At 43.5% G+C, this 13,736-nt stretch overlaps 1 protein-coding gene across 1 annotated transcript in view; it reads right to left on the bottom strand.

Annotated features, from left to right (window-relative positions):
• The window catches only part of LOC115094466, a 51,988-nt gene extending 39,023 nt beyond the window's left edge, over positions 1 to 12,965 (bottom strand). Inside the window, exons 1-4 of the mRNA XM_029607553.1 lie at positions 12,838 to 12,965; positions 8,118 to 8,465; positions 5,787 to 5,864; positions 2,526 to 2,591 (exon numbers count right to left, since the gene is read on the bottom strand). Of these exons, the coding sequence (XP_029463413.1) occupies positions 2,526 to 2,591; positions 5,787 to 5,864; positions 8,118 to 8,465; positions 12,838 to 12,892 (547 nt within the window). The 5' untranslated portion in view covers positions 12,893 to 12,965. The remainder of the gene's footprint in view (positions 1 to 2,525; positions 2,592 to 5,786; positions 5,865 to 8,117; positions 8,466 to 12,837) is intronic.
• Positions 12,966 to 13,736: the final 771 nt, after the last annotated feature.

The following is a 13,736-nucleotide window of genomic DNA, read 5'->3' as shown; positions in this document are numbered from 1 at the left end:
CTGATGGTTGCAACACAGAGTTGACAGGATCAGCTCCTCCAGGGGAGTCAACGTCAGAGTGCAAGCAGGTCCACCACCTGTCCTTTTTCGTGAAGCCGCAATTTTGCCACCTCTTTAACCTCCCTGCGGGTGTCACGCCAGCCGTGATGAAACTGCTTCACATCCCGTGTCTTGACCCCCTGGAGACTGACCTCTCATGCATTCTGTGTCCAGATTTGCTGCTTGGTCAATGCGAAACACTTGGATTTGAAGAGCACTCTGTAGTTCTAGCAGACGTTCCGGCACAGCTGCTCCTTCTCCTCATCGGAGAAGCGCACATCATGTACATGCTTCAGTGGATGTTGGAAACCACTGGGGCCTGCCTGCTCTTCCTGCGCAGCTGCCTGTTTATCATCCTGAAACAAATTTTGTTTTCCTCCATTGAGCTGTCTGTCCACTTGGCCATCAGCATTGTGACCATTGTTCTCCATTTCACTTGTTGCTGCTAAAACAGACACAGGGAACAAAAGTATTGTATACCTGTTATTGGCGATTTCAAAAAGAGCAATGATTCATAAGAAAACAGATAGGACAGATAGGAAAACAGGCTATTATAAGAACAACAAAGACACAGGCCTCCTAGAGAGCATGGATAGAGAGAAAAAGGACTCCCAGAGAGCACAGACAGATAGAAAAAGAGACTATTATAGCAAGGACAAATACAAAGGCCTCCCAGATAGCTTGGACAGATAGGAAAACAGACTATCATAAGAACAAAGATACAGGCCTCCCAGAGAGCATGGACAGATAAGAAAAAGGGACTCATAAGAACATAAGACAGCCAATCATTGGAATTATAATGGCTCCCTTGGAAGCAGGAAAAAAGCGGGCTTTAAAGGCGCCAAAATCCAACTGTTCAGCATACATGAATTGGCATCTGTTAAAAAAAGTCTTGTTTACAGACAACCAATTTTTATATGCCTGTAGGGTCCTTTAAAGGGTATTATACTGACACACAAGGCCTGGACTTGAAATCAACATCCAAGAGTTGCGCGTCGCTAAAGTGATTTCCGCGGCCGGAATGCAAGGACGTTCAAAAAGCTGGATACGAATGTTAGCACCCGGAAGTTGCCTGCCCACTATTCAAATGTTAAAGTGGACATCCAGGAATTGGCCGTCAATAAAAAAGACCGCATTTGTGGATGTTCTACTAATTGTGATTGTTCATTGTTCTCTGTAAAGCTCGTTAGCTGCATTTTGTTTACTGTGAACCGATGAGATGTTCCCAACGTTCGTCGGTATATAAAAGATTATAAATAAATTAATTAATTAAATAATTGACATTCGAGAATTGAGTGTCGATAACACCTTCACGGATCGACTCCAAGACTTGGGTGTTGCTAAATCGATTTCCAGGGGCCAGAATGCAAGAGCACTCAAAAAGCTGGATAAGAATGTTAGCGCCCAGAGGCCGCCTGTCCATCATTCTTATGTTAAAGTGGACATACAGGAATCAGATGTTGATAAACAAGACCCCATTTGTGAACAATTCAACCAATCGGCGTCCGAGAATTGAGTGTTGAAAACACCTTCAAGACGTACAATTGCTCCTCCACGCCAACAAAAAGTAAAATATAACATGAAAAAAAAAAACAATGAACAAGTCTGCAGATATACAAATAAGCAGACAGCAACCATCTCTTACCTTTGGAAAATGAAGAAATTGAAGCAAAAATCGCATGAATTCAGGGGACCAGTTCACATCAGTCTATGGCAAGTTCAGGCCCAATTGAACTCAGCACAAAAGGAAAGCTTGCCTCGGGCAGCGATTTATATACCTTACAGATAGGATTATGAGTGCATGCTGATGTCACATTGGGGGAGCAAAGCTGGTTTCAAATATTGCTTTTAGTTAAAATATCCTTACTTTTTAAATTTAAAAATGTAATTATTGTATTACAGTTGACAAAAGCCTTTTTGACAGATATATGCATACACACATCGCACTTGCGATGCAATATTGGAAGTTCAATTCAATAAAATGTATGGCACTACGAACGCTCTGTTTTGATCAATGCACACCTTTTTCATGCGCTTTTGATTCATTTAAATATTGCATCCAGGTTAACGATGACAGATTGTGCGCGCGTTCAAAACACGTGCGTTCCTAATGGACGCATTTTGTTTATGCATGTTTTGATGTATCGGCCCCTCTGTGTATTTATTATTGCCATAAATTTGTAACATCACAAGTTTTCGGTGTGCTCCATACCTCAAATCATTCTAGTAACAGAATTTATTTTCTATGGCATCTGGTGCTTCATGACTTAGCCAGAAGATGGTTGAACTGGTTCAGAGAACAACAGTAATCTATAGAACTGAATATTATTGCAGGACTATTAGATGGCCAGGGGATGTCATTGGTGAACCTTGCCAGCCCAGTACTGCTCTGTTTCTACAATGAAGGAGTATAAGAGTGCCACATGGCGCTCTGTAATCTCAGACTGAATATCTCTGATTCATGGACATCTCTCCTGTTACTCTACCTTCTGTAGATCCTGGCCTTCGTGCGCTGGTCACCTCGATCATTGGTTTCTTGGTAGTTAATGCCACTGCAATAAAGTTTAACAATTATCATAGAAACAGAGGAATATGATTACAGAAAAAGACCATCTGGCCTATCTACTCTGCCATCCACACCAACTGCTCAGCTCTACATCCAAACTATGATCACTATCAATCAGTCTCATTTCATTTAAAATAGTATTAGCCTTCATAGAATCGTTAAATAAGCATTCCTGCCTTTCCTGCACCCCCTCTCCCTAGATTCCAGCTCATCCTCTCACTTGGGTTAGCAATATGATGAACAGGTGGTACTGACTCGGACTCCTCATTGTCTAGGTAAAAGTACAATCAGCTGAAAATATAGACTTGTAAGTAAAAATACCTGAACTGATAAAAAAAACCAACATATTTAGGGCCCTTTCATCTCTCTAAGTTATTCAGTTTAGGGTGGAAACATTGTCAGTTAATGAAATATCTACATCCACCGTGTGGTTGCAAGTCTGCCATGTATTTGTAATGCAGTTCAGCAGAAAATGAACAGTATGGACTTGTGTGATTAAGTATATAGTACGATTATATAATAGGGAACTATTTTATGGGGTATTTGCACCATAATTAGCGTGTGATTAATGTCAGTATGCAATCTGAGCTGCATATCTGCCATGTGCTGGCTCTCAAGCTTTATCCTCTGAATATATTCTGCTCTCACCTTTCCACAGTTGGAGGGGCCTTTCAGTGTAGTCTTCTACTCTCTGCGCCATGTCCTACAGCATGGGGCAGACAGACAGACAGATGACCCCAAGTGCTCTACAGGGATCAAAACTCATCCTAATGTTTTAATGACCCAGTCTACATCCTCTCTCTTAAACACTGGGAAATGAATGATGCCGAGATTCATGTTCACATTAGACAGATCTCTCTTACCCGTAAAGGTTAACAATAAAAGAGGAAGCAGTTACAATAGTGGTGCTGACCTTTAATGACATTTAGTTTTTTACTGATCTCGTCTTTCTGAATCTGATCATTGCTTTGCTTCGACCTCCACACCACCTCACATGTGTACTGGCCCTTGTCCATCATTTGCAGGTCCTTGATTCTGAGGGAGACATCACCTGGGTGGCTCCTGGCGAGACTGATCCTCTCTCTATATTTATCGACTAAAGTACGTGGCACAGTCTACCAATCGTAGGATCACTTTCCCACTAAAATACCAAACAACCGTCTCTTCTACATACTCAGGCGAGGGTGCATAGGTACATGGAATGATGCAAGAATTTCCCCATTGACCGTCAAACTCTTCTCTGACAACCAAATTAGGTTCCATTGCAAAAATAATGTAGGAATTAGAACTTGGGGTATGCTAGAATCTGTTTTTATACTTTCTAACATAAAGAATCATGAAATAATTATATACAGTATGAGGGTTCAGTATCCATCTACCCATCTGGCTGTAGCATAACCAAATATAACCACAACATTTGTATAATTATATAAAAGGACAGAATAAAACTACTACCATATTCCATTAACGTTATTATAAAACCGACTGCAGCTTATATTCCTTAGGCAACCCCACCTAAGACCTAGGTCTAGAAAGGAAGGGACAGTTACAAAGTATAACATTTATACAATTGCCAGAATCAGTTGGCCAGACTGAGTCCTTATGCTGTCTTCCTTCTGACTGAGCTGGGGGAGGGCAATGATTGAGTAATATTGATATTGCTCCTGCTTCATGTTTCCCCCTGTCTGCTGTTTTCTCCTTCTCCACCCCAGCTCACAGAGCAAACTGCTGAGATACTCCTTGGATCTCACATGTCAAGTATTCTTCCTTGTGTCACCTCAAATTAATGGAGCCTGAAGCAAGATGGGGGTGTGTGCCACTTGCTACAGAGTAATCCCATCCCACCACGTAAATTATCAAATGATCTGGCTTTGCTCCAGCATGCAGATTACCTGCCCACCTAGAGAAACCAGTTTTGCATTATTCTTAGGATGATGAGATTTTAATGGCCTTCTTGATGTATTTCATCATTGTGTGCTGTGCACACAAACTGCAAAAGAATGCACAATAACGTTCCAAAAAATGGGTCAGAAATTCACCAAGAGCTCGATACCTGGTGCCGTTTGGACAGCTAAGTGGCTCTGTCTGAACATTTGACCTTGCTGAGCAGGCTCCACTTAGCTGGCTCTTTATCCTGTGAAACAGTTAGCCGATAAGTGAGGGGTGGGATGGGATGTTCTGGGATGAAACTATTCATCCAGCTAACAGCCGGATAAGTGCCAATTTTCAGCCTTATCTAGCTCAGTTAGCTGGACAATACTGACAACTATCTGGCTAACTTGTTCTGCCAGATAATGGCTGAATATTGCCCTCCAAATTTGGCAGGAAGCAAGAAAATATGAATACCTCAGACTGGTTTGAAAACTAGAAATTTTGAGTCAGTATATTTGGAGAATCAAGCCTCCAAATAATCTCCAGTTACAGGCGAAGAATTTTATCAGTGCTCCATACTAAAACCCCATTTCACCCTTCCACAACTTTGCTCCAGAGCAACAGAGACATTACACACACTTTAGCCCAGCAAATGCAAATATAGTCACATCTATACACTACCCACAGAAACAGAGATAGGGAAACAAACTGATGTAGCTGGTCAAAGAAGGTACTGAAGGGTGCCTTCAAAGCCGCTTCCCATTATGCTTCTTAATTCACTCATTCCCTCTCCCACACACACCTCAAATATACTCCTTCCACATGCACCCATCCCACACCTATATCCCCCTGCCCTAATGCCTTCATCTACACTCCCTTATACCCATACAACACCCTATCTACTCAGAGCCATACCCCCCAGAAATACACAACCCACCACACCCCCCACACACAAAGATCCATCCAACCTAACACACATCCATCCCCCCCACAGTCAACATACACAGAGATCCCCATATCCCGAAACCTGGCCCACACCACCATATTCATACATACCCCAATGCACCCCACATTCAATCCCTACCACAACCCTACAAAACACATTCCTACCTGCACACACAGCCATATCCCCTAAAAAACACATCTATGTCCCCCTATACATAAATACCTCGACAAAGACCCCTCATAAAAACACACACAACTCCCTTCCCACCCATCTTCATAGACTCATTAAATAGGTCTCCCTATCTGTCCTGCTCCCTGCCCTCCCCCACAGTCGCTGAGTTCACAGCTTCTCCTGTTACTCTACCTTCTGTAGGTCCAGGCCCTTGTGTGCTGGTCACCTCGATCATGGGTTTCTTTGCAGTTGACGTCACTGATATTTTAACTATTATCATAGAAACATGATGGTGGAAAAAGTCCATCCGTTAAGCAGAATCATTAAATAAGCATTCCTGCCTTCTCTGTATCCCCTCCCCCTAGACTGTAGCTCATCCTATCTCTCACTTGGGATGCAAAATAATGAAGAAGTGGTATTGACTCCTCATTTGCTAGGTAAATGTATTACAAGCAGCTGAAAATATAGCCCTGGAGTAAGAAATATTGACAGTGATCAGGACCCTTTCACCACTAAGTTTATGTTTCACGTGGAAGTGTTTACATTTAATGAAATATCTGCGGTACAATTACAGAGCATGCGCCGTTTGCCTGCATATGTGCTGTGTATGTGCTCTTATTCATTTCATTTAGCAGTGCATGTTAATTATTTCAGGTCACACAGGGAGGGTAATTTTATAACTATGTCTATAGCACTAGAGCCCATATTTTCAAAGCAGACTTATGCACATGACTTGGAAAATTCATGGGTTCGCAGGACACACATGTGCCCAAAGCTAAACTTGCTCCCATGTAGGTTTACATGCAATACTTTTGAAAACTGAAAGACCCAGCTGTGACTCCCAGAATGCTTCCTTCCACTGTGGGCAAACTATGTGCAACATTGGGTTTAGCACATAGAATCCCTGCATGATTTTCAAAGTGTGATTTATTTTACATACGGTACATAAACAGGGTTTTCTATGAGGCCAATATTCAGCTGCTGTCCGGCTGAGCCAGTTGCTCAGATAAACTTATCTGGTTAACTTGGTCGGGATAGTCAGTTAGCTGGATAACGTTATCTGGCTAACTATAGAACAACCAAATAGCTGTCCTAGTCTTATCCTGCTTACTAAGCCAGAGAAGGCTGAGTATCGGGACTTCTCTGGATAAATTAGCCACATAGGTAGATCCGCTCTAAATGCCCCCAGAATCAGTTTAGCTGTATAAAACTGCTAGCTAGATAGCAGCCAATGAGTGTGGCTGACTAGCGCCACTTAGCTGACTAAGGCAGAACTTAACTGGCTAAGTCATGGTGAATATTAACCTCTATGGGGCAGATTTTCAAAGGGTTACGTGCGTAAGATACGCATGTAACCCCCAAAAAGCTGCCCCTTCCACCCCCTGGGCGCGCCGAGCCTATGTTGCATAGGCTCAGCAGCACGCGCAAGCCCCGGGATGTGCGCAAGTCCCGGGACTTTCCTGGGGGGGGCGTGTCGGGGTGTGCCGGGGGTGTGTCACAGCGGCGCATCATCAGGGCATTCTGGGGGCGGTGCCAGGGGCGTGGTTCCGCCCCTGGGGAACTCGGGCAGGCATAACTTTTATAATAAAGGTAGGGGGGTGGGTTAGGTAGGGGAAGGGGGGGGGGAAGGTGGGGGGCGCTGGAAAGAGTTCCCTCCGAAGCCGCTCTGATTTCCGAGCGGCCTCAGAGGGAATGGAGGCAGGCTGCATGACTCGGCATGCAGGCTGCTGATTTTGCGCAGCCTTACGCGCGCCAACCCCGGTTTTTAAAAGATATGCGCGTCTAGGCGCGTATATATTAAAATCCAGGGTACTTTTGTTTGCGCCGGGTGCGCGAAGAAAAGTACGCGTGGGCGTACTTTTAAAAAATCTACCTCTTTGTGTATAGCACTTTGAAACTCAAATGTTTGGACATTTTAGTGTATGCTAAAATGAGTAACACATACTAACATGATTGCCCACACACTAAACAGGTTTTAGTGAGTGCTAACAATGAAACAATGAAATGAAAAAAAAAACAAAACAAAAAGAAGAAACCTAAATGAAAAATTTTTGTCAGCACATCCTTAGAGTAGTGTTATGCAGTTCAGTAGCGAGTGAACAGTATGGGCTTGTGTGATTAAGCAGAGTACGATTACAGGGTAGGGAACTATTTTATGGGGTATCCAGAATAATCACAGTATGAGTATACAATCTGAGCTGCATATCTGCCATGTGCTGGCTCTCAAGCTTTATCCTCTGAGTATATTCTGCTCTCACCCTTCTGCAGTTGGAGGGACCTTTCAAGGTAGTCTTCTACTCTTTGCGCCATGTCCTACAGCATGGGGCAGACAGACAGAGATGACCCCAACTGCTCTACAGAGATCAAAGCTCATCCTAATGTTCTTCCTGACCCAGTCTACATCCTCTCTCTTAAACACTGGGATATGAATTGGTGCTGAGATTCATGTTCACATTAGACAAATCTCTATTATCTCTAAAGATTAACAATAAAAGAGGAAACAGTAACGACAGTGATGCTGACCTTTAATGACATTTAGTTTAGTGATTGCGTCCTCCTGAATCTGGTCATTGCTTTGCTTCGACCTCCACACCACCTCACATGTGTACTGGCCCTTGTCCATCATTTGCAGGTCATTGATTCTGAGGGAGACATCACCTGGATGGCTCCTGGAGAGACTGATCCTCTCTCTATATTTATTCACTAAAGTATGTGGCACAGAGTCTACCAATCGTAGGATCGCGTTCCCACTAAAATACCAAACAACCGTCTCTTCTACATACTCAGGCGAGGGTGCATAGGTACATGGAATGATGCCAGAATCTCCCCATTGACCGTCAATCTCTTCTCTGACAACCAAGTTAGGCTCCGCTGCAAAAATAATGTAGGAATTAGAATCTGTTTTTATGCTTTTTAACATAAAGAACCTTGGAAAGAATTATATATAAGGGTTCAATTTCCATCTGTCCATCTGTTTGTGGGCACAATAATATCAAAAAAGGGATGTCAAGTCACTAAATTTGGCATGAAGAAAGAAAATGGGAATACATCAGATATGTTAGAAAGCTACAAACATTGGGTCAGTATATTCAGAGAACTGAACCTCCCTCATAGAACAGGTGCAGCACAGACAGCAGCAGTGCAAGCCTCCCCCCCCCCCCCTACCATACATTGTCCCATCACAGAACAGGTACAGCACATACAGTGAGGGTGCAAGTTACAAACACACACACACAAAGTCACACACTGTCTCATCACGGAACAGGTGCAACACATGCACCGAGAGTGCAAGCTACAAACACACACACACAAAGTCACACACTGTCTCATCACGGAACAGGTATAGCACATACAGCAAGAGTGCAAGCTATACACACACACATACACACACTCACGATTGCCCCATCACAGAACAGTTACAGCACATGCAATGGGAGTACAAGCCACACACACGCATGTACTCAAAATTGCCCCTTTACAAGACAGGTACTGCACATGCAGCGGGAGTGCAAGCTACACACACATATGTGCACTCACACACACAGACACACACACCCACATATATACACACACACACACACACAGATGCAGTCACACACTGCCCCTCTATAGAACAGGTACACTGCATGGAGGACCTTTGCAAGAATATTAGGCGAGCTTCATTCTTGTGCCTTTCTCCTTATACTCCTGCCTATCGATAGCAACTCTGGCACAACATCCCCCTTCTCTTGTCCCGCTCAGCATATAAGAACATAAGAACATGCCATACTGGGTCAGACCAAGGGTCCATCAAGCCCAGCATCCTTTTTCCAACAGTGGCCAATCCAGGCCATAAGAACCTGGCAAGTACCCAAAAACTAAGTCTATTCCATGTTACCATGTTTAACTCCTTCAAAAAAGTGGATCAGATTTGTGAGGCAAGACTTGCCTTGGGTAAAGCCATGCTGACTTTGTTCCATTAAACTATGTCTTTCTATATGTTCTGTGATTTTGATGTTTAGAACACTTTCCACTATTTTTCCTGGCACTGAAGTCAGGCTAACCGTTCTGTAGTTTCCCGGATCGCCCCTGGAGCCCTTTTTAAATATTGGGGTTACATTTGCTATCCTCCAGTCTTCAGGTACAATCGATGATTTTAATGATAAGTTACAAATTTTTACTAATAGGTCTGAAATTTCATTTTTTAGTTCCTTCAGAACTCTGTGGTATATACCATCCGGTCCAGGTGATTTACTACTCCTCAGCATCTATCTGTCATACTCCTTTTACCTTCTGCCAAGTCCTTCATTCCCCTCCTTTTGCTCACTATCCACACTGCCTAATATCTTTTCTTCTGTCCCTCTGGCCAGCATTTCTCCTCCTCCTCCGCAGCATCCTCCTCTTTCGCCTCTTCACTCCCTGCTCAGCTCTCCAGCATCACCCCAACCTCTTTGCCCTCTTTTTGGTGTGTCCAGCATCCTCTTTCTCCACCCTCCACCCTCTACCTTCCCAGATTCCTCTCTCTTTCTCCACCACTCATCTATCCAATACCCTCTGTCTACAACCCCCCCCCCCCCCACAGACCCACCCAGTTTTAAAATCTACCCAGCATACCTTAAAAGTGGGTAAGTGGCATTTGGAGGTTTCCCGGAAGTTTGCCACCCCCTCAAAATATTCTACCCTAGGCAGAAGAACCAGCTCTCAGCACATGCAGCAGCAATGCAAGCTTCCCCTTCCTGACTTCTTCTTCCAGAGTATCAAAAAAGCAGAGAGAGGAAATAGCCAGACTGTTCTACAGTGATGATGCCCCCTTCTTCTGAAGGAATATATATTCTGGTTCTGCTCTCTAAACAACTTTTCACATGGGTTAGTTGCTGCAGATTGAGGCGGTAGCAGCAACAGACCAGCACCGGTGTAAGAAGTTTTGGCACCCTAGGCGAACCTTCAGCCATTCCCCCCTCCCCCCAATTTACCTATTGGCGGTAGCTCCAGCCCAACGCTTCCACTGGCTCCAGCATGGTGCACCCTTCTTTGGCAGTATTGGCTCTGGCACAGCAACCCCCTGGACCTTGCGCTGGAAATTTTTTGCCGCCCCAAAAATGTTGGTGCTCTAGGTGAATGCCTAGTTTGCCTAGTGGAAGCATCGGCCCTGACTCTGACAGAATCAAAGTATGAATTCAGCACAAACACCTAAAGAGAGGCTACTGGGGAGGAGGTAGTAGTAACCTCAGATAGCAAAAGTATGACTACAGCACAAACAGCTGAACAGAGACCTTGGGGAGAGAGGAGACCACAGCATCGTCATGAGATACGCATATAAAATCTGCCGGAACAGTTGAAGCCTTACAAAAGAAGTTATGACTGTCAAAAGCAACTGAAGGTTACAATGTTTATTTCAATGTCACAGAAATAACAGCTTGAAGCATTGGAATACCAGCAGGGGAGGAGAAGCAGGTGCTGCAAGGCTGCCCAACTCCTCCTTCTGTTAACCGTGAGTTAATTTGTTAAAAGATGCATGCATATAAAACATACGTGCATAAGAACATAAGAACATAAGAAAATGCCATACTGGGTCAGACCAAGGGTCTATCAAGCCCAGCATCCTGTTTCCAACAGTGGCCAATCCAGGCCATAAGAACCTGGCAAGTACCCAAAAACTAAGTCTATTCCATGTTACCATTGCTAATGGCAGTGGCTATTCTCTAAGTGAACTTAATAGCAGGTAATGGACTTCTCCTCCAAGAACTTATCCAATCCTTTTTTAAACACAGCTATACTAACTGCACTAACCACATTCTCCGGCAACAAATTCCAGAGTTTAATTGTGCGTTGAGTAAAAAAGAACTTTCTCCAATTAGTTTTAAATGTGCCCCATGCTAACTTCATGGAGTGCATATACCGGGGACTGTGAGGTTATTTGCGCGTGCGAAAAAGGGAGCGGGCCATGGGGCGTTCTGGGTAGGGTCCAACATTTGCACGCACAAGTTGCTATTTTACAGCCTGCCAAAGTGACGTGCGTGAGTCTTTCACTTGTGCATATTTACTTCTGCTCAATATCTGGTGTAAGTGATCATGAACATCTCAAAAGTGAAAATGACTTGGTGGGGGAAGGACTTCAGGCTGAAGAGCCAGGAAAGTCTCGATGATCTGCAGATGGACTGGGTGAACTGGTAGACTAAATGGTAAAACTGGTTATCTCATTGCCACTCGCACATAAGAAAATCCCCTGAAGTATGCATTTAAAAGCCAACTTACAGGGAAAAAATGCATCTAATTAACGCAAGTTAAATCTTTGCACGAATCCTCTTAAAATTCAAAGTGAAAATACACATGTATATCAATTTTGCACTCATATTTGGCCAAATTCTGACTTAGCAGGCTAAGTAGCACCTTTGCTGCTACTTAGATGGCCAAATTTGAACTTATCCAGATAAATAGTGCTTTTGTTTTAGACTTATCTGGCTATCTTGCATACCTGGATAAATTAAAAAAGTGCTTATTAGACAGACAAGTAGTGCTTTTCAGACTTATCCGGCTAAGTGCCACTACTTAGCTGCATAAATTGAAGTTTATCCAAATAAGTACCATTACTTTTCTGGATAAGTCTGAACTTGCATGGCTCGCGGGTTTTATGTATGCGAGCATATGTGCACACATATGTACTTGTATTTTATAACCTGCAGATACCATTTGTACACAGATGATAAAATACAGTAGTAAAATACCGTGTCCCATATAGCCGTGGATGTGGGCACATGCGAGCAGTTTTGAAAGTCCTATGATTAGGTGAGGGGTTTCGGAGGGGTACAGAGGGAGTGACTCTGGGATTGCAGCAGGGAAAAGGAAGGGATTGAACCTACTGGAGACTGGGAAGGAGGAAATGATACAGTATAGGGAGAAAGAGGGAAGAACAGAGTAAATGGGGGATGCAGGGAAGGGAGAGAGGGACATAGTGAACTGGGGATGGGGAAGGGAGGGTGGGACAGAGTAAACAGGGGATGAGGCAGGAAAGGGAGGGAGGATAGTGAACCGGGGATTGTTTTAATTTATGTGATTATTATGAATGCTTTTTGTAACCTGCCAAGCTCTAAATCAGTTTAAATTAATAAATAAAATAATTGAAACTCAATAAAGCAAACAACAAACAAATCAAGAAACAAAAAATAACATCAAAATAAACAAACAACTTTCCTTATACATCTCTAAAATTTCATGCCATTTGTGTGACGGGAAGCAGTGTCACATAATTACAGCTTGTACTCACCATAGCTGGAGACAAAGAGGCTCATAATCAGAATTTGCCAGCGGAATGCCTCCATGCCTAGGAAGAACAGAAACACCTCTCCAGGGTAGATTCTGGTGAATACACGCTCGTCCCTAAATCTGAGACTGAATGTGAGCGCTTCCTTTTTCTTCTTTTCCTATATCATGTGAATTTAAGTGCTGCTGCTGCTGATTGAGGTTCCTTCCTTCCTTATTTCACAGAATAACTTACTTCAGTGCAATTTGTTCCACCCTTTACCGTACTTGGCATTGGGGTGGAAGCAGGATTATCTGCTCTGAACTCTGCATCTCACTCCTTCCACCCCATCACTCACACTTCTTAGCCAGGCACTGATCAACGAGAAAGATGCAGGATCATTCCGGAAAGCATTTCCATCTCTACAATCTGTATTCTTGGGGTAGCTGACAGTGAGTAGTGGATGGGAGGAACAGTGGAGTGCAATATTTGTGCAGAATTATGAAAGATGGGGATTTTTTTGTCCTATTTGTGTGCGCTTCTCAGGGTTAAGGAACAGAGTTGCCAAACTCAGGGGTGACCTAGAGTGTGTTTAGAAACCTTTCTTATCCATCCAGCTTCCACCAAATCCAGTGCCACTGAAGAGGGACAGTCAAGGAGAACACAGGCATATCCTACATCCTGTTCATTTACAGAAATCTTATATTATGCTGGTGGTGACAGAACAGCCAATGGGGGCAACCAAGAGTAGGGACTAAGGTTGATGTGATAATCCTATGAAGCAGGGACCCTAAAAAGGTTGGAAGAGTAACCTGAGGAGCAACAAAGAAAGTTTGATATGGGACTCTATAGCGAGGGGCATGGAATTATAGAATAATAAGGATAGGCAGTGGAGGGTTCAGTGCCTTCTACTTGCCACAGAT

This window comes from Rhinatrema bivittatum, chromosome 6 (assembly GCF_901001135.1).
Source record: "Rhinatrema bivittatum chromosome 6, aRhiBiv1.1, whole genome shotgun sequence".
NCBI classification, from domain to species: Eukaryota; Metazoa; Chordata; class Amphibia; order Gymnophiona; family Rhinatrematidae; genus Rhinatrema; species Rhinatrema bivittatum.
This window is presented reverse-complemented; position numbering and strand designations above follow the sequence as displayed.